This window comes from Lathyrus oleraceus, chromosome 3 (genome assembly GCF_024323335.1).
Source record: "Lathyrus oleraceus cultivar Zhongwan6 chromosome 3, CAAS_Psat_ZW6_1.0, whole genome shotgun sequence".
Classification (NCBI taxonomy): Eukaryota; Viridiplantae; Streptophyta; class Magnoliopsida; order Fabales; family Fabaceae; genus Lathyrus; species Lathyrus oleraceus.
In genome coordinates, this window is record NC_066581.1 from 54,896,737 (window position 1) to 54,915,798 (window position 19,062).

Sequence of the window (19,062 nt, forward strand, 5' to 3'; positions counted from 1 at the left end):
CATGCTGAGCAATTGAGAGTGGTTTTAGAAGTTCTACGAGAAAAGAAGTTATTTGCTAAACTATCCAAGTGTGAATTTTGGTTAGAAGAGGTTAGTTTTCTTGGTCATGTGATTTCGAGAGGTGGTGTTGCTGTTGATCCTTCTAAGATAGAAGCGGTATCTAAGTGGGAAGCTCCGAAGTCTGTTGCTGAGATTCGAAGTTTCCTTGGTTTGGCTGGTTATTATAGGAAGTTCATTGAGGGATTTTCTAAGTTGGCGTTACCGTTGACGATGTTGACTAGAAAGGGGCAAGCGTTTGTTTGGGACTCAAAATGTGAAGAAGGTTTCCAAGAGTTAAAGAGAAGGTTGACTACTGCTCCTATTCTGATATTACCGAGTCCGTCGGAATCATTTGAAGTTTACTGTGATGCTTCATTGTTGGGTTTGGGTGGTGTGTTGATGCAGAATAAGCAGGTTATAGCTTATGCTTCGAGACAACTGAGGGTCCATGAGAGGAACTATCCGACACACGATTTAGAGTTGGCAGTCGTGGTATTTGTTCTGAAGTTATGGAGGCATTACTTGTACGGGTCAAGATTTGAGGTTTTCAGTGACCATAAAAGTTTAAAGTACTTGTTTGATCAGAAAGAGCTGAATATGAGACAGAGGAGATGGTTAGAATTTCTGAAGGATTATGACTTTGGTTTGAATTACCATCCGGGTAAAGCAAATGTAGTGGCTGATGCATTGAGTCGGAAATCATTACATATGTCTATGTTAATGGTTAGAGAATTGGATTTAATTAAGCAGTTTAGAGACTTGAGTTTGGTGTGTGAAAGTACTCACAATAGTGTTAAATTGGGAATGTTGAAGTTAACGAGTGGTATTCTGGATGAGATTAGAGAGGGTCAGAAATCCGATGTGCTTTTGGTTGATAAGTTGACTTTAGTGAATCAAGGTCAAGGTGGTGAATTCAGAGTTGATGAGAATGGTGTTCTGAGATTTGGTAATCGGGTGTGTATTCCGGATGTTACCGAGCTTAAAAAGAGTATTCTGGAGGAAGGACATCGTAGTGGTCTGAGTATCCATCCTGGAGCTACGAAGATGTATCATGATTTGAAGAAGTTATTTTGGTGGCCAGGAATGAAAAGAGAAATTGCGAGTTTTGTTTATTCCTGTTTGACTTGTCAGAAGTCAAAGATTGAGCATCAGAAGCCGTCTGGGCTAATGCAACCGTTGGCTATTCCAGAGTGGAAGTGGGATAGTATCAGTATGGATTTTGTTTCTGGTTTACCGAGGACAAGTAAGAATTGTGAAGCCATTTGGGTGATTGTTGACAGGTTGACAAAATCGGCTCATTTTATTCCGATCAGAATGGATTATCCGTTAGAGAGATTGGCTGAGTTGTATATTGAGAAGATTGTAAGTTTGCATGGTATTCCGTCGAATATTGTTTCGGACAGAGATCCTAGATTTACATCGAAGTTCTGGGAAGGTTTGCAAAAGGCTTTGGGAACTAAGCTGAGATTGAGTTCTGCATATCATCCGCAGACTGATGGTCAGACTGAGAGGACGATTCAGTCATTAGAAGATCTTTTGAGAGCTTGTGTTTTGGAAAAAGGAGGTGCTTGGGATTGTTATTTACCTTTGATTGAGTTTACCTACAACAATAGTTTTCATTCGAGCATTGGTATGGCACCGTTTGAAGCTTTGTATGGTAGGAGATGTCGGACACCGTTATGTTGGTATGAGTCCGGTGAGAGTGTTGTGGTTGGACCGGAGATTATTCAACAGACTACAGAAAAGATTAAGATGATTCAGGAGAAGATGAGAATTGCTCAGAGTCGTCAGAAGAGTTATCATGATAAGAGGAGGAAGTCACTTGAGTTTCAAGAGGGAGATCATGTGTTTCTTCGTGTTACTCCGATAACTGGTGTTGGTCGAGCTTTGAAGTCGAAGATGTTGACACCTCGATTTATTGGTCCTTATCAGATCTTGGAGAGGATAGGGGAGGTAGCCTATCGTATCGCTTTACCGCCGTCGCTTGCGAATTTGCATGAGGTTTTTCATGTGTCTCAGTTGAGGAGGTACATTCATGATCCGTCACATGTAGTCCAAATAGATGATGTACAGGTGAGAGATAACCTAACTGTTGAAACATCACCTATGAGGATTGAGGATCGAGAGTTGAAGCAGTTGCGGGGTAAAGAGATTGCCTTGGTGAAGGTAGCTTGGGGAGGACCAGCAGGTGGCAATGTGACTTGGGAACTGGAGAGTAAGATGAAGGAGTCTTACCCAGAGTTGTTCGCTTGAGGTATGTTTTCGAGGACGAAAACTCTTTTAGTGGGGGAGAGTTGTAACACCCCGATAATAATATGGTAATTATTTAAATTAAGTTAATAATATATTTATTAATTTAATTAGATAATTGGATTATTATTATTATTATTTGGAATAATATTCTTGGATTTTATTATTGGAGTATATAAGTGGGAATAATAAAAAGTCCCAATTTTTGGAAAAAGGTTTTCACGGGAAAAGGAAAACAGAGCAAGCGGCTGAAAGTGGGAAAGGGCAAAGAGGCAGAGCAAGAGAAGAGGAAAAGCTTGAAGCTAACGGAATTTGCCGGATTAACTCAGGTAAGGGGGGTTTATCATCGATTAATGGGTATTATGGGATAATATGTGATGGGTAGTGAGAAACCATTGATTTGCCTCTGATTGAATGATGTATGATGAATTTGTGAACTTTTGGGATGAACGAAATTTGGATTATAATTGAAGAAATTCGTAGGAATTAGAGGTAGAAGGGTTAGCAATTTGTGAAATCGAAAGTGTATGATTCGTGTTAGATGATATGAATGAATTGTGTGTGAAATTTGGACTGTGGAAGGTTGAATCGGATAGATCTCGTAGCAGAGAAAGCCATTGCAGATCTGGAAATTCTGGTTTCTGGTCATACGCGTATGGCACTAGGCAATACGCGTATGAGATGGCATGGTACGCGTATGGCACTAGGCAATACGCGTATGGATGAGGAAGATGATGTTTTGAACGTGTTTTGCTCTCTGTTGGTACGCGTATGGGGATGTGGTACGCGTAGCATACGCGTACGGGATGGTGTTACGCGTATGGGTTTTGGCTGAGGAATGCGCCATACGCGTATGGGACTAGGCAATACGCGTATGGGCAGACTTGGGGTTTTTCTGAGCTGTTGTTGTGCAGTTTTTGGTTGTTAGGCTGAGTGATGTAACTTAGCTGATGTATGATGTAGTAGGGATCATTTCCCGTTGTTTTGAGTAGTATAGGTATTAGTAGAGTGTGCTAATACTGTGATTGCTATTGTGGCATGATGTAATATGTTTTTGTGATAAAATGTGTTGATGATGTGTAATGGTATGCATAATGTTGTGAATGTATATATTATGCATGTGTTGGTGAATGAACTGTTGTATGGCTTAGAGTGTGAGCATATGTCCATTGTGGATTGTTGTTGATGTTTGCATGCTAGATGATTAGTATGCATAGCATAGCCTTCGGGGCTGTAGCTAATTCCCATGGTGAGGAATTAGTGAGTGAATCATTGTGGATTTGTTGTTGATGTTTGCATGCTAGATGATTAGTGTGCATAGCATAGCCCTCGGGGCTGTAGCTAATTCCCATGGTGAGGAATTAGTGAGTGAGTCATTAGATCTCAAATGAGTGGGACTAGTGAGCTTAGTAGCCGTATCTGGATTTGATCGGTGAGCTTGAACTAGATGTTCAAGAATAGTCGGTACCGCATGTGTTGAGTCTCATTGCATAATGTATGTATGGCGTATAATATGAATGGATGTATTCCAATATTATACGTGTGTTTGTGTTGTTGTAGAGTATGATTTGAGATTATACTTGTGTGTGATGGAATGTTGAGTATGATGTGAGCTGACGTGCTGTTACTGATTGTATGTTGTGATTAGGGTGATTAATGTGTTAAGTTACTTAACATTGCATGATATTTTATAATGCTTATTATATCGATTGAGGAACTCACCCTTACAACTGTTTTTCAGGTAACGAGAACTGAGTTGAGTAGGAGCGAATGATTGGAGTCTAGTGTAGTCTCCTTAGAGGGTCGTGCTCTGATAGATGTAACATCGGGAGGGGACGTTTTATTTTGTTGAATAATTTACCTGTGAATGTTACATGTTTTACATGAATGATGAGATTTATATCCGCTGCGTTTTATGCAAACGTTATGTTTTGAATTAATAAAGGAGCATGACCGTTATATTGTTGAATGATGTGCAGTGTTTGTGTGTGACACCCTTAACTGCATAATTACTCTGAGGTTTATACGTTGTTTTAATCAAATATTTGGGGTATTTTAGAAGGGTGTTACAAGTCGCACCAACAGTCTGGTATTAGGACCCTATACTCTTATCTGGGCAGCCCCTGGTTGTGGTCAATTGTTTCCTTGACACTAAAAGTGTGGCCATGGTGGTCGAATTCCGTAACCCGATGGCTGCTGGCTTTGGCAGATTCCTGCCTCACAAGCTTCATGCAGGCATCACTATACACTTGACTCGTCTGTAACACTGCATGCCAGCGCTTGCCTCTTGTTACGAACAACGTTGCCATCCGAAAATAGGTCGCACTCACCAAAGCTGTTACCGGGAGATTACGTATGCCCTTAAAGACGTCGTTCATTGATTCCACAAGATTTGTTGTCATGTGGCCCCACCTCACCCCATCGTCGTATGACCTAGTCCACTTTGCTCTGTCAATATTATCGATCCACCTCCCTGCATCAGAATTTGCCAACACTATTTCCCGACGGTAGTATTGGAATCCAGGTTGGTTTAATGCATACCCCGCGTTTATCAAATTTTGCTTCAAGAATTTATCTTTGAACTCCCGCACAAAATTTTGAGCAATATGCCTAATGCAGTAGACATGCGTAGACGGGGGGTCATGCCAACCATTTGCTGGATTATTGTATGCACTGTCTATAGAAGCGTGCCTGTCAGAAATCACACAGATGCCAACTTGTGGAGTCACGTGCGTTCGGAGATTCTTAAGAAAGAAACTCCAAGCAGCAACCGTTTCTCCTTCTACCAATGCAAAGGCTATTGGGAAAATATTAAAATTTCCATCTTGTGCGACCGCCATCAGTAACGATCCTTTGTATTTCCCATACAGCCAAGTTCCATCGACTTGAATAAGCGGCTTGCAGAATATGAAACCGATGATGCAGGGACGGAATGCCCAGAAAAGTCTATGGAATATTCCATTACCTTCTAGACGAGTTCCGTTAGGGGATTGTGCCAGCAAGGTCTCGATTATAGAAACCGTCCCAGGTGAATACAAATGTAGTGCAGCCAGGTAGCGCGGAAGTTGTTTGTATGATTCCTCCCAATTACCGTATACCAGTTCAATTGCCTTGGTTTTCGCTAACCAAGCCTTTCTGTACGACGGTGTATATTTGAAAACAGCAACACAATGGGAGATAATAGTTTTGACCTTGAGTGACGGGTCAGCTTCAGCAAGAGGTATTATGGAATGGCAGATCATATCATGGCTAAGTTTGCGATGATCATGTGCCATGTTTGTGTTGACGCAAGTGTGAGCTTGAGAAATGGACCCTATCACCCACGCATTATGTTTCTTCTTGTACGATGTCATCAACCTATACCCACACTCCGGGTTTTTGCATAAAATAACGTATCTTTCCGGGTTTGATTTGTTAACATCGTAGTCAACACAGTTTTTCAAGTGCCAGTTTTTTATTGCTAACAGACACTCTTCCTTGGTCCGAAATTGGTCACCCTTCTTTAACTCCTCATCAGACCTCATATATGGGTTGTAGAACATATCTGACGAGGGCTCATCCTCGCCCAAGTTAAGGGTTGTGAAGTGCGCAGGCGGTGAGTAGCGTTGCGCTATAGGTATTTGTACTTGGTCTTCGTCTTCGGAATCACAGTTCACCAAGTCATCAACCACGTCTTCTGCATCATCAACCACATCGTCTTCAACGGGGTGTTCAACATCTTGTTCGTCATCAACCACAGGATCAATAACCTGTGACTGAATATTCTGAGTTGGTTGAAATTGTTCCAAGACAATGTACAACACTATATAATCGTAACCAGAATACTCATGGTTACGAAACATGTATTGTGCCTCCATGTCATTTTGAATCAATGACTTATAAAACCTGACTGAGTTATTTTCAGAAAAAAAAGGTTGTTGATAAAAAATTTGGGACACAGGTTGTCTAAGTTTGGACTCAATCTTTTTTTTCAGATAAGAGAAGTCAGCTCCTCTATTTAGACAAAAACGAGTGCAATCGGTGTATCTAAATAGGAAGCCAGACATATCACATTCATAAGTCTCACCATTCACGTGAGCTTTGATTTTGTATTGTGATGAAGATGTCATGATATGTGAAGATCTGTGTGAAATATGTGAATATATTGTGAAGATTTTGTGAATACCTGTGTGAAAATTTGTGTGAATACTTATACTCACGGGTTCATGAGATACACGGATTCAATTGTGATGCATGCGTTAGACGTGTCACATTTTTGCATGCAACACATCCACCAAGCCTTCCCCTAGACAAGACAAGTGCAACCTAACCTGTACCAATGCATGCTAACCTATCCACCTAGCCTGCAAGATTCTCACGCATGCCTATCCATCAAAGTCATATCCACCTAGCCTGCAAGATTCCCACGCATGCCTAGATACACGGATTCAATTATGATACATGCGTTAGACGTGTCACATTTTTGCATGCAACACATCCACCAAGCCTTCCCCTAGACAAGACAAGTGCAACCTAACCTGTACCAATGTATGCTAACCTATCCACCTAGCCTGCAAGGTTCTCACGCATGCCTATCCATCAAAGTCATATCCACCTAGCCTGAAAGATTCTCACGCATGCCTAGATACACGGATTCAATTGTGATGCATGCGTTAGACGTGTCACATTTTTGCATACAACACATCCACCAAGCCTTCCCTTAGACAAGACAAGTGCAACCTAACCTGTACCAATGCATGCTAACCTATCCACCTAGCTTGCAAGATTCTCACGCATGCCTATCCATCAAAGTCATATCCACTTAGCCTGCAAGATTCTCACGCATGCCATATCCAACTTTGCATGCGTTACACGTGTCAAATTTCACGTGTCCAATTTTTTTACATATTCATACTATTTGAATACGGTTATAAATAGCAGGTCATTCTTGAAAATTTTCATCATCCACTAACATTTTTTTTCAGAGAACACCGGCAAAACTTTTCATCAACAAACCTACGTTCTACATTGCAATCATGTCTCTTCTTACCATGGGCCAAGAACACAGAGGCACTAGGGAGAACATTGCCTCATTCGTAAGTTTTTCTTGAACATTGCCTCTTTCGTATGTTTATAATTTATTTTTTAAAACTCCAATCTAATGATTGTTTATATTGTTTGTTTTTAAAGGATCCAAAGAAATTTCGTCAACGTTCACATCCTATGGCTTATCCAGACCCATGGTGCGTACCTTACATAGAGCGTGCGGGATTCGGTCATGTTATGCATGTGGTAAATGCCATAATTGATGTGAAATTTATTCTTGCTTTGTGTGAACGTTGGAGACCAGAGACACACACTTTTCACCTACCAACTGGTGAATGTACCGTCACACTAGAGGACGTGTACATGCTTTTGGGTCTTCGAATAGATGGTAAGCCTGTGACTGGAAATGTTCAACAGCCCAACGAACTATGTGTTCAAATGTTGGGCGTAGATCTAGTCGAGGGTGAGGGATCTGCGAAAGCAAGGGGCCAGGGTATTAAACTATCGAGCCTCCAATTCTACCACGACGCTATAATTTTGACTGAGGATTCGTTCGAACAAGAAAAAATAATAAAAACAAGGTTTTACATTATGTTATTATTTGGGAACTTGCTATTTCCCGAAGGCACGGGAAATAGCATAAACTTTATGTACTTGAGTTTGCTCGAGGACATAGATAGAATAAGCACGTATAATTGGGGTTCTACTGTATTGGCTTTCCTATATAGCTCTTTGTGTAAAAATGCACAAAATGACCACTGTACATTTTCTGGATGTGCGTTTTTGCTCCAAACACGGGGGTGGTAGAGATTGTCGAGGCTAGCCCCCGAAAATCCTAACGTCTACTCCTTCCCCTACGCAACTAGGTAAATTTATGATGTTATTTCATTTTGTATATTTATTCTATAAATATTTGTAAATAATATTATTTATCTTTTTTTGTTTAGGTTCATTGCAACTGGACTAGATTACAGTCTTACCCCGAAAAATAAAATAATATTTTATCGTCAACTCTTGGATCGTCTCCGAGCACAAGATGTATTACCACTAAATCATTCATCTTCTAACTAATTTATTAATATCAAGCATTCTCAATAAATAACATATTTATTTTTTTCTTTGCAGTTTATTTGGAGACCATATTTGGGATTGAAACATCAACCCAACCCCGAAGATGCAGCTGTTTGGACAGCAAAAACGGCTATCATGCGGTTCACCACTGTGGAGATGCACCAAAGTGACCGTGTCAAACTGCAATTCGGAATGCATCAAGAAATCCCAGGCCCCCAATGTCTTTGGAACCTTGGCATCTTAAAAAGTCAGCCACCAGTGGTATGCCCAAAATTGGAAGGCATTTGCAAAGGAGTTCCGTAAAATGTGGAAAGAGCGTGCCCACTATGTTCTACAATTTCCGGTGGCGCCCAACGAAATGAAGCCGACAAGAGAATATGTGGATTGGTATAAAGCAAATACAAATCCAGAAATGATTGTGTTTGACCCGTTCTATTTGGACGATCCCCAAATGCAACAACCATATTTCCAACAACAACAACCACCACAATATTCCCAACAACAACAACCACCACAATATTACCAACAACAACCACCACCACCATATTACCAACAACAACCACCACCACCGTATTACCAACAACAACCACCACCACCGTATTACCAACAACAACCACCACAACACATGTCCACCCCCCAACCAAATCAACACTACATACCACAAACTCAACCCCAATATCATGAAGATTACCAACACCAACCTCAACATTCCCACCACCATCAACAGTCCCAACACCCACCACAAACTCAATCCCCCCACCAACACCAATCCCAACACTTCCATCATGACGATGTCCCGGGCTCTTCCAGTCCTCCACTTAGCCCCGACACGGGTATACAAGAGGATTACCAACAAGACTACTACACACCACAACAGACATTGTTCTTTAGCCAACCCGATTCAACCCTTAACTACCAAAGGCCACATTTCGAGGGCGCACCCAACAGGAGTCAGTTTGTCCCACCGAGACAAAGCTTTGAGGGCGCAGAGGGCACCCGCCTTTCCTACAGCATTGAAGGGACTTCGACCCAACCACAACGGCAAAGGGCAAGGGGACGCGTTAGGACTAGGGGTGGGAATAGGGAAGCACCACCACCACGTGAGCCGTCTAGACGAGTAGTTAGACCTCCCCCGTGCGGATCGTACCAGGGACCGCACAATATGTAAAAAATCCCAAATTAATAATGCATTTTAATTAAACTTTATAATATTTGTCTTGTATATTATTTTAATATAAATATATTATGTTTATTAATATAAATTAATATTTATAAATTAATATATATTTATATATATATCTTGTGTATTTTACAAATATATACATAATATTATTTATTTACATGTATATAAATTAATATATTTTAATAATTTATAAATAATAGTATTTAGTTATAAATTAAATTAATCTATATAAATTAATATATATATATATATATTATATAATATATATATATATATATCTTGTAAATAATATTATTTATATATGTATTAATATAAATTAATATAACTTATAATAAATATAAATTAATAAATTTAAAATAAGTTTAAAAAAATTTAAAAAATAATTAAAAACATATTAAAAAAAAAATTAAAAAAAGCAAAAAGAAAAAAAATTTAAATAATTTAGGAGTAGGCGCCACTCCTAGTGGCAACTTGCCCTCCAACTAAAGGGTAGGCGCCATCTAGGGTGGCACCCATGTGTCTTTAGGGCAAAAACTGCCCATTTTTGTAATTTTTTTTAAATTATGGTTATTTTTGAAATTTTTTTAAAAAATATGATTATTTAAAAAAAAGTCTTCACATATGGCTTAAAATGCCTATTTTGTTGTTTATGATTTATGTCTTATAATGCCATGTTTGTTGGTTGTGTTGTGTAACATATGGCTTACAATGCCTATTTTGTAGTTTCTAACTTATGACTTATAATGCCACTTTTGTTATGGCTTATAATGTAACCTTTTGTTATGACTTATAAAGCAACCTTTTGTTATGACTTATGGTTATGTTACATTTGTTCATTTCACATAGGTGTTCATAGGAAACAAAATTATAAAATTATGTATCTGTCAACATTGTTATGACTTATGATTATGTTACATAAACTCATTACACAAAATTACATTTGTTCTCAAATGTTAATTGGAAACAAAAGTAACATTTCACTAATAACATCATGACAATTTCATTTCATTCATAAACTCATTACACAAAATTACATTTGTTCGGATATGTTCATTGGAAACAAAAGTAACATTTAACTAATAACCTCATGACAAATTCATTTCATTCATAAACTCATTACACAAATGTGCTTTTGTTCACCAAATCCAGTCAACATACATAACAATGTTGACAAATACGTTTCATGACAGATACACATAAAAGACAGATAAATTCATAGACTGACAAAATCCAAACCTAAAAATACATTGTTACAAATATAACATTCAACACTAAGCTCAATATTCCAACCACAATAGACACTTTCAACAATCCTCTAGTCTGACTGATTTCATTCTTCAACGTGTACATTTTCTTCTTTTGCCTTTCAATCTTCATATCAATTTCTTCAATAATATTATCATCTAACCATTTGAAATAATTACATCTCTTATGCATATGATTCATGTAATTTTTACAACCCCAATCCCCCCCCCCCACACACACACAAAAAAAAAATTAATACTATTCATGTCACCCACAATACGAATGACACTTTCTTCTTTGCAAAAACACTATTTCCTCTTGTTTCTATGAATAACCGACCCAATTGTTCCAATAGAAGCACTGATTGACAATTTCGACATTGGAGAAGATAAAGTTTAAAACTCTAGAAACGTATACAAAATGAAAGTTCAACACAACCTTGATTCTAACGCAAACAACTTACACGATGGGATTGAGGAAGAAAGTAAACACGGGAGGAGGTTTTTTTTAACGCATACAACCTTAAAGAAAGTTCAACACAATCTTGATTCTAACGTAGACAACCTTAAATAATGGTTTTCTTTTATCATTTTGATGAGTCATTACACAGCTGACACGCCACGTTGACAAATACTAACGTTTTCCCACCTAAACTAATGGAAGGGATCAACATTACTAACGAAACTAATATTACGAGACCAAACTGTAACAATTATTTATTAAGAGACTAAAACGGAACTTAAAATTAATTTATGGGACCTGGAGACTAATTATGCCTAAATTTTAATAACATTCACATTTAACATTGACATTCAGAGTAAGTCATTTCACATAAGTCTATAATTAGAATTTCAAACCACTCTTTATGAACTCAGTTCTAATATACTAGTACAGACAGAAAAAATGAAAACACGTAAATTCATGTTTAAAAACATAGAAATACATTAATTTATACATTAGAATAATCCTGCGTTTGATTTTTTTATAAATAACCACTCATTTCAATTTAAATCCTTAAATAACCTATTTTTTAAAAAAATACCAAAATAATTATCTTTCTTAACCGATGCACCAGTTGAACTGACGCATCCAATTAAGCTAGAGAGGAGGCGTCATGCTCCCAATGATGGACAACCTATGCGCAATGTCTCTCGGTGCATGCATGCCTTTGTGTCACATTCATTGGCGCATGCATAGACTACCTAGTGTATGCGTCAATGCATGTGGCGCATGCACCTATGTTTTTTTTTTAAATTAAAATATTAATTTTAAAAATAAAAAAATACCAAAAATAAAAATTATATATATAATATAATCAAAAATTGCACGGAATTAACAAGAAATTCAATGACCCGCCCGATTGAAATGCCCCCCCCCCCCTGTTCCACATCCAGGTGCGTTAGTCTGTCTTCGAGGTCTCCCACGATTTTTCTGAGGTGTTTGGGGTCTTTGAGTGCTTACATGATCCAATGGTGGTTGGTGTGAATGTCTAGTGGAAGGTCCAGCGGTATTTGATATATATGTCATCATTTGTTCCCAATAGCTACGGGATTCCCGTCAACTGTGCTTCCGTAATTGAGTTTGGTGTCCATGTTCTCGTAATTTGGTCGTTGTGGTTGGGTGAATTGCGGACAGTATGGTTGCCTGAATTGGGACATTGAATTGGTTTGGAAACGAATCAATGGTTTATAGGGTGTACTATAGTCAAACACTGGTTAGGTGTTGTGGCGATGAGATGTTTGGGTGGTCATTGCTGGGGGGCTACGATGGCATGCATTGTATGAATCATCTGGGTTATAGACTGTTGTGGTAACTGCGTATGATTGTTGGTGGATAGAGTTTGATTCTTGATTTTGAGATTGGGTGTCTGGCACGAATGAGTTGCGAGGTTGGGTGTTTGATTGTTGGATGTATATGGTAGGTAATGGTGTTAGGTTGGTCGTTGGGTTTGAATGGTTTGACATTGTTCTTGGACAGGGACTTGTTGTTGGGCGTATGATGCATCTAGACCAATACATGTGGCGCATACACATATGCATGACCTCCTCTCTAGCTTTATTGGATGCGTCAGTCCATCAATTAAAAAAAGTGTTTTTTTTAAATAGGTTATTTAGAGATTTAAATTGAAATTAATGGTTATTTTTTAAAAAAATGAAAATTTTAAATGTGAGAAAAATAAAAATAAAAATTATGAATTTTTTTTATAAATTTTATAATCAAAAACAATGTTGATATTATTATTAAATTTGAATTAAATTTTGATGTAATCAAATATTTTTGAGTCGTGACTATCTAATTTTTGCATAATAGTAAATGCATTAGTATATGTATATCAGTATTTCCGACAATAATCGAGTCATATCCGCGGAACAAATTTAAGAAACAAATATTGGAATTTACGATGAAATCGTCCGATTATGTACACACCCGCTATTTTGGGTTCTTATCTTACCAATACCAACCCCCTTCATACAGAAACAATAGGACAGACACTAAAACAAAAACCAAACAATTCCAAGAATCTAAAATGCTACTGGATAAAAGAAAAACAAAAAACTACCACTTTATACAACCCAATAAACCATATGATTCCGACTTCGGGCCGCGATACACGCGGCCGTGCTACCCTCTGCTCTCTTCTCTAGAGCCCTGAATCTCACTCCTGTCCGTGTCGGAAAATTCCCTCTGCGATTCAATTTCTGCACTGCCTCCTTGATTTCTTCTCCTGTGCCTTCGGTCCTGATATCCACACAACGAATGAGTATTGCGTCTACAACTTGCGACAGGCCACGCTAGCTTGGCTTAGCCGTTTGCACGATAACATTAGTAACATTTTAATATTCACGAGGACGAGGGGAAAATAATACAAACCTCTCTTGCTAAAGGGTATTCCTCGGACTCCAGCATTCGTACAACTTGGCTCATCTTGGGTCTTTTCTCCGAATCTGGATCAACGCATCTTAAAGCAGTTAAGAGAGCGCGTTTCAGAGCTCTTGTCGATGGTTTCACCTCAATGTTCGGGTCCACCACTTCTTCTGATCTTCGGCTTCCAACCATCATCTTCAGCCAATCAACTAGATTCACCTGAAACCATTGCAGTTTCGCAGTTATGTTATAAAAACAACGATAACAAGTTTCCATGTAAAAACATCAAAACCGAAATCTTGAGGATGACAATTGTCTATGATGTAAAACTAAAAGCATAGGATAAGGTTCAAAAGTGCAAAGTAATGAATTTTGCTCCACAAAAGAGTGCTTGTAATCATAGTGATAATAGTAGTGGTTGAAAGGTGAAAAAAACAAAAAAATATTATTGCTATGTACTCATCATTCAATGTATATGTCATCTTACCTAGAAGGTTCAAAGTGTTGTTAAAAAGGAAGGCAGCAATGACCCACAAAGCTTAGCTGCTGCACATTGGATGGTGTAAAGCAACAAGCAACAAATAATCTTTTTCGTAGGATAGTAGGGACAGCGAAAAACACGCAGACATGATAGTTACTACCATTGCTGAGAATGTTATTCGTGTTTCCTGAATTCGAAAGGGACGTACGTTTCTAGGAACGCGTAGGTGTGGGTATGGTACCAGTTTCTAGGAACGCATAGGTGTGGGTATGGTACCAGGTACGAGAGATGGAAGATTTACAAAAGTTACGGTGTGGCTATGTCAACAAAAAAATATATTTCAAGGTGGATTTATGCCGAAGATAAGAAAATTAGTTAACTCACTTCATTTGTCGGACGGCCATAATCAACGGGATCTCTTCCCGTAATTCCTTCCAATAGCAAAACACCAAAGCTATAAACATCACTCTTCTCATTTAGAAGGCCAGTGTTTGCGTATTCAGGAGCCACGTATCTGAAATATTTCGAGAGAAAAAAAAGCATATAAGAATTGATTTGTCTAAAAATAGTATAACAATACTTAGTACATGAAATACACCGACCCAAAGGTTCCCATTACTCGGGTTGTGACATGACTCTTCCCGGCACCCAATAACTTGGCCAGACCAAAATCAGAAACCTTAGCATTGAAATCATCGTCGATTAATATGTTGCTCGACTTGATATCTCGGTGTACCACCTTTGGCTCAATTGCTTCGTGCAAATACGCAAGCCTGAAACAAGTGCATTGCTTTATACAAGGATTACTAAGAAAACAAAAGGCGTAGTTGCAGAGAGACTCACGCTTTGGCTGTGCCAAGGAGAACCTTGACACGTGCTTCCCATGTAAGATAGCCATGGTGACGCATAGCTCCATGAAGCCATTGCTCCAAGTTTCCATTATTCACATACTCGTAGACTAAAATCCTAAAAATACACGTGTTACAGCAAAGGTAAGCACATTAATGAAGTCGCAGAGCAATTCAAATTACGAATCATATATAAGTCGAGATGATACTCAATACAGTCATAGTGGAATTGAGAATAAGGATACCTGTGAGTTCCCTCAACGCAGAACCCCAAAAGGCGAACCAAGTTTTTGTGTCTGACATGGCCAATAGCTTCAACTTCCACTCTAAATTCTTTCTCTGCTTGACCACTGTTATACCAACAACAACAAAAACAGCAGAAAGTTGAACTTCAACATGATAATAAGGGAACGCAAAAGCACTTATCATAAAATTACTTATGTACAAGCTATTTCAATAACTAAAACTAAAACTTTTTAGTCAAAATGTTTTCATAAACTACTATGGATAACTTATGGAAATAAGTTGAAAGCAACTTATGATCCTGTCCATAAGTTCTTCCAAGAAGTCTCACAAGTGCTTATCTCAGCAGATAAACTCAAATAAGTGAACTCGAAAACCTCGAAGAACAAAAGAATTACGGTGGCTCAGCATTGTAATGGAACATACATATTATTGAGTATCTTTTTCACCGCAACTGGACTTCCATTGATCAACTGTCCCTTATATACCACTCCATAACCCCCTTCACCGAGAACATTTTCTTTCGCGAAACGGCTCGTAGCAAGTTCAAGATCCCTCAAAGTAAACCAATGACCCCAACCTAAGTGCGAGAATTCCGGAAGACCAGATAGAGGCGAAGGAGCTGTTATAGGGTACGAAGAAGAAGACTGCTTATAGACAGTAACCGTTCCGGAGCTACCTTCTTCACCCGATTGCGAATGCGACCCACCACCATCTTTCTCCATGTACTGATGAAACGATTCCGAATGACTACTACTATCACCATTCTTCATCTTCTTCCCTAAATCTAAATGAACCATAACTTTATCAGACTCTTTATCACTAGATTTATCATGAATGGTTAAAAGTATTCCATCACGCGGCGCAAATCCATTCGTCGATACTTGCTCAACCCTAACTTCCTTAATTTCCTTCGACACATTTGGTATCTCAGTAACAGGAATCTTGTTTCTAGCTCTCCTAGATTTCTTTCTTGAAGTAAGACATATTGAAACCACAGAGAGAATCACTATAATTGACAAAGCAACAACAATTGCAATCACTTCCCAAACCTTTACACCAAAAACAGTTTTCTTTGATAATTCAGCATTCAAATTAGAGCCCATTTCTCACAGATAATATCAAACCTACAAAATATACAACAACCAATTAATAACTAATTCATGAAATACAATAATTAACAAAAAAAAAAAAGACTAACCTCAAGTGAAAAACCTTGAAATTCCAGATCTCAGAAACAGCAGTTTCATAAGTGAAGAGACACAAACATAGGACGAAACAAAAACGGCTATAGATCTTTATGTTAGCACAAATCTAGGAAGTTGTCAGAAAAAACAGCAATATCTATATGAAGTGTGGAAAATGTGAGTGGTTATGATATGAATGAATCTAAGATAAGATGGAGCTATCTATCTATCTAAAGAAGAAGAAAAACTGTGATGATGAAGATGAAAAGGTAGAAGAAGAAGAAACGATGGAGTTATCAGTGGTAGGTAATAGATACAACCTTACAACGCATGAATATGTGTTTATAAACAAACAAAAAACATCAATTTCGTAAATTTCATAAATTCAATTCTGTAATGTAAGGTTCTCTTGTTGTTTGGGATTTTTCTTATAGCTTGTTATGAATGTGACTCTTAATCGGTAACTAATTATTTTTTTTCCTTTTTGATTTGATGATTGTGTGTGAGTTGAGCTGTGAAATTATTACTATCTATCTATATCTATCAACTCAACTGGAAGAAAAAAAAACTACTGTGTGTGTTTGTATGGACATGTACTGTTGTTCCTTAAAACTCTAGACACTGTATCTATGCTGTTGTCACGTGTGAGTTGTTATTTTATGATAAATTTGCCTAATCATGCTTAGCTGTCATGTTAGTAGACTAATTGTAGAAGTAATAATGGTAAGAGTTTAATGGATTTTTATAAAAATAGAATTTTATCTATTTATATGGATATTGTGGGGAAAAATACAGTTGTTCAATCTTACTAGTATGTGTTATTTTATTATAATATTAATTAAGTATATGTTATTTTAGTATTTTATATTTGTGAAAAGAGTTTAATTTTAAAATTTTAATATAAATATAAATGTTACACCTAAATAATGAAGATAATCCAACAAAAAAAACTTCTTAGAATTATATTTATTATTTTAGTAGACACAACATTGGGATGAATAAACTTTTAGATGTTTTATAAAAAATCAATATCTTTGGAGCAATGAAATCCAAAATATAAAATATAAATGGTATAAGAGTATATTAATCATCGGAAAGTGTTTTTTCATATTTTGATAATTTTACTTAAAGCGATTTTGAAGGTTGTTATCCTATAGTAGAACATTGAGTTATTGATCTTATGGATGGAGAAATCTCGATCAAATTTACATATGTATATTTTTCTACTATTAATGAGGACATACCTAACAAGGATGATTGAAGCACTCCAATGACCAGGAGGATCAAAGACAAGGGCACGTGTTAGGAAAGTTAAGGAAGTCTTGGATCAAATGGTGATCATTATCATTGAAAGAATGTCTAACTTAGAAGTCATGGAGCCTAAAGTAGGCAACTTCATATGTCTACATGGAGAGGACGTGGGTGCATAAAGATGTTGCATATTTGATTTGTTTTTACTTAAATTAAGTTGTAAAAAAAAATTGGTTAGAACTTTGTTTAAATTAAGTCCAACATGCATCCTATATTTTATTTACACCCCACGCAAAAATATTAAACTATCCTCCAGATTCCAAAGATACATCTCCAGACGCACCAAATTCTGATTAAACGTTAGAATGTTTCGGAGATGCATCTCTGTAACAATTTAAAATATATCATGCATCACACTCAGAAGTCATTTATAATTTTATTGTACCGGAGATGCATCTCCATTTATTTTACGGAGATGTATCTTCGTAACGTATCAGAACAAAACTCTTCATGTTATGTTTTGTTTACGTGTATTCATATAAAGATTTAAATCATAGAAGCAATATGTAAAAAATGACGTACATAAGTCCAGATGGTTCAAAAATGTCATATATAAATAAAAGGCCAATAAATATCAAAAAAAGTTGAGAACAATGATAAAGTAACATGATGTCAAAATAAAATACAATTCATAGTACTATTACTATATACTAATGCATTATTGTGTCTGTTTGACTATATCGCCTATGCCTCATCTGCCTCCTTTGCGTCCTTGATCATTAATCCCTCTGACCTCTGGCACGGTCTCTGGTACATCAATGCCCCATGTGCCTTTGTCATGATGGCATATAGAACCTGCCTCACATCAGATCCATCGGGGAAGATACTTATATCAAATCTTGTCTACGAAATTTCCATAATGCGACGAAATCTAGGCAAGACATCATTGACATGATCTAACTGCGTCTGCTCCTCCTCTAGTATCTCCTGATGAGTTGGCCTCAGCGGATCTCCAGGAGCAGCATGCACCATGTATAAATGTGACACCCTGAAGAACCATCTGATATACCCTTTGGTGTAGCTCCAGTCGCTCACGGCTATGATACTTTGTGCCTCCTCAAGTACAGATGACTCTCATGATCATCAAACATGTCATATATTTGTCTACGTGTCAAAGCAGGAGGGTCAGAGACAACAGGGTGTCTGGGAATGGTCTGAGTGTAGTCAAACTACTGTATGACGCGCACGGGCAGATGAGGAGCAGTGAGACACGATCTGTATGTCAACCATCAATATTATAGCACTATCTCGCCAAATGGCCGCATCTTATGGTGATCGACATAGTTGTTGAAGTGCATGTCCTCGGAAACCAAA

General features: G+C 37.7%; 1 protein-coding gene across 1 annotated transcript; it reads right to left on the reverse strand.

Annotated features, from left to right (window-relative positions):
* Positions 1 to 13,187: 13,187 nt before the first annotated feature.
* On the reverse strand, positions 13,188 to 17,011 carry LOC127132489 (probable receptor-like protein kinase At5g18500). Its single transcript, XM_051061438.1, has 8 exons — positions 16,452 to 17,011; positions 15,677 to 16,377; positions 15,253 to 15,357; positions 15,003 to 15,125; positions 14,762 to 14,932; positions 14,544 to 14,673; positions 13,685 to 13,897; positions 13,188 to 13,552 (listed from the first exon to the last, which is right to left on the reverse strand). The coding sequence occupies exons 2-8, from the start codon at positions 16,354 to 16,356 to the stop codon at positions 13,436 to 13,438; spliced, it is 1,539 nt and encodes a 512-aa protein (XP_050917395.1). The 5' UTR covers positions 16,357 to 16,377; positions 16,452 to 17,011; the 3' UTR covers positions 13,188 to 13,435.
* Between the last annotated feature and the right edge of the window lie 2,051 nt (positions 17,012 to 19,062).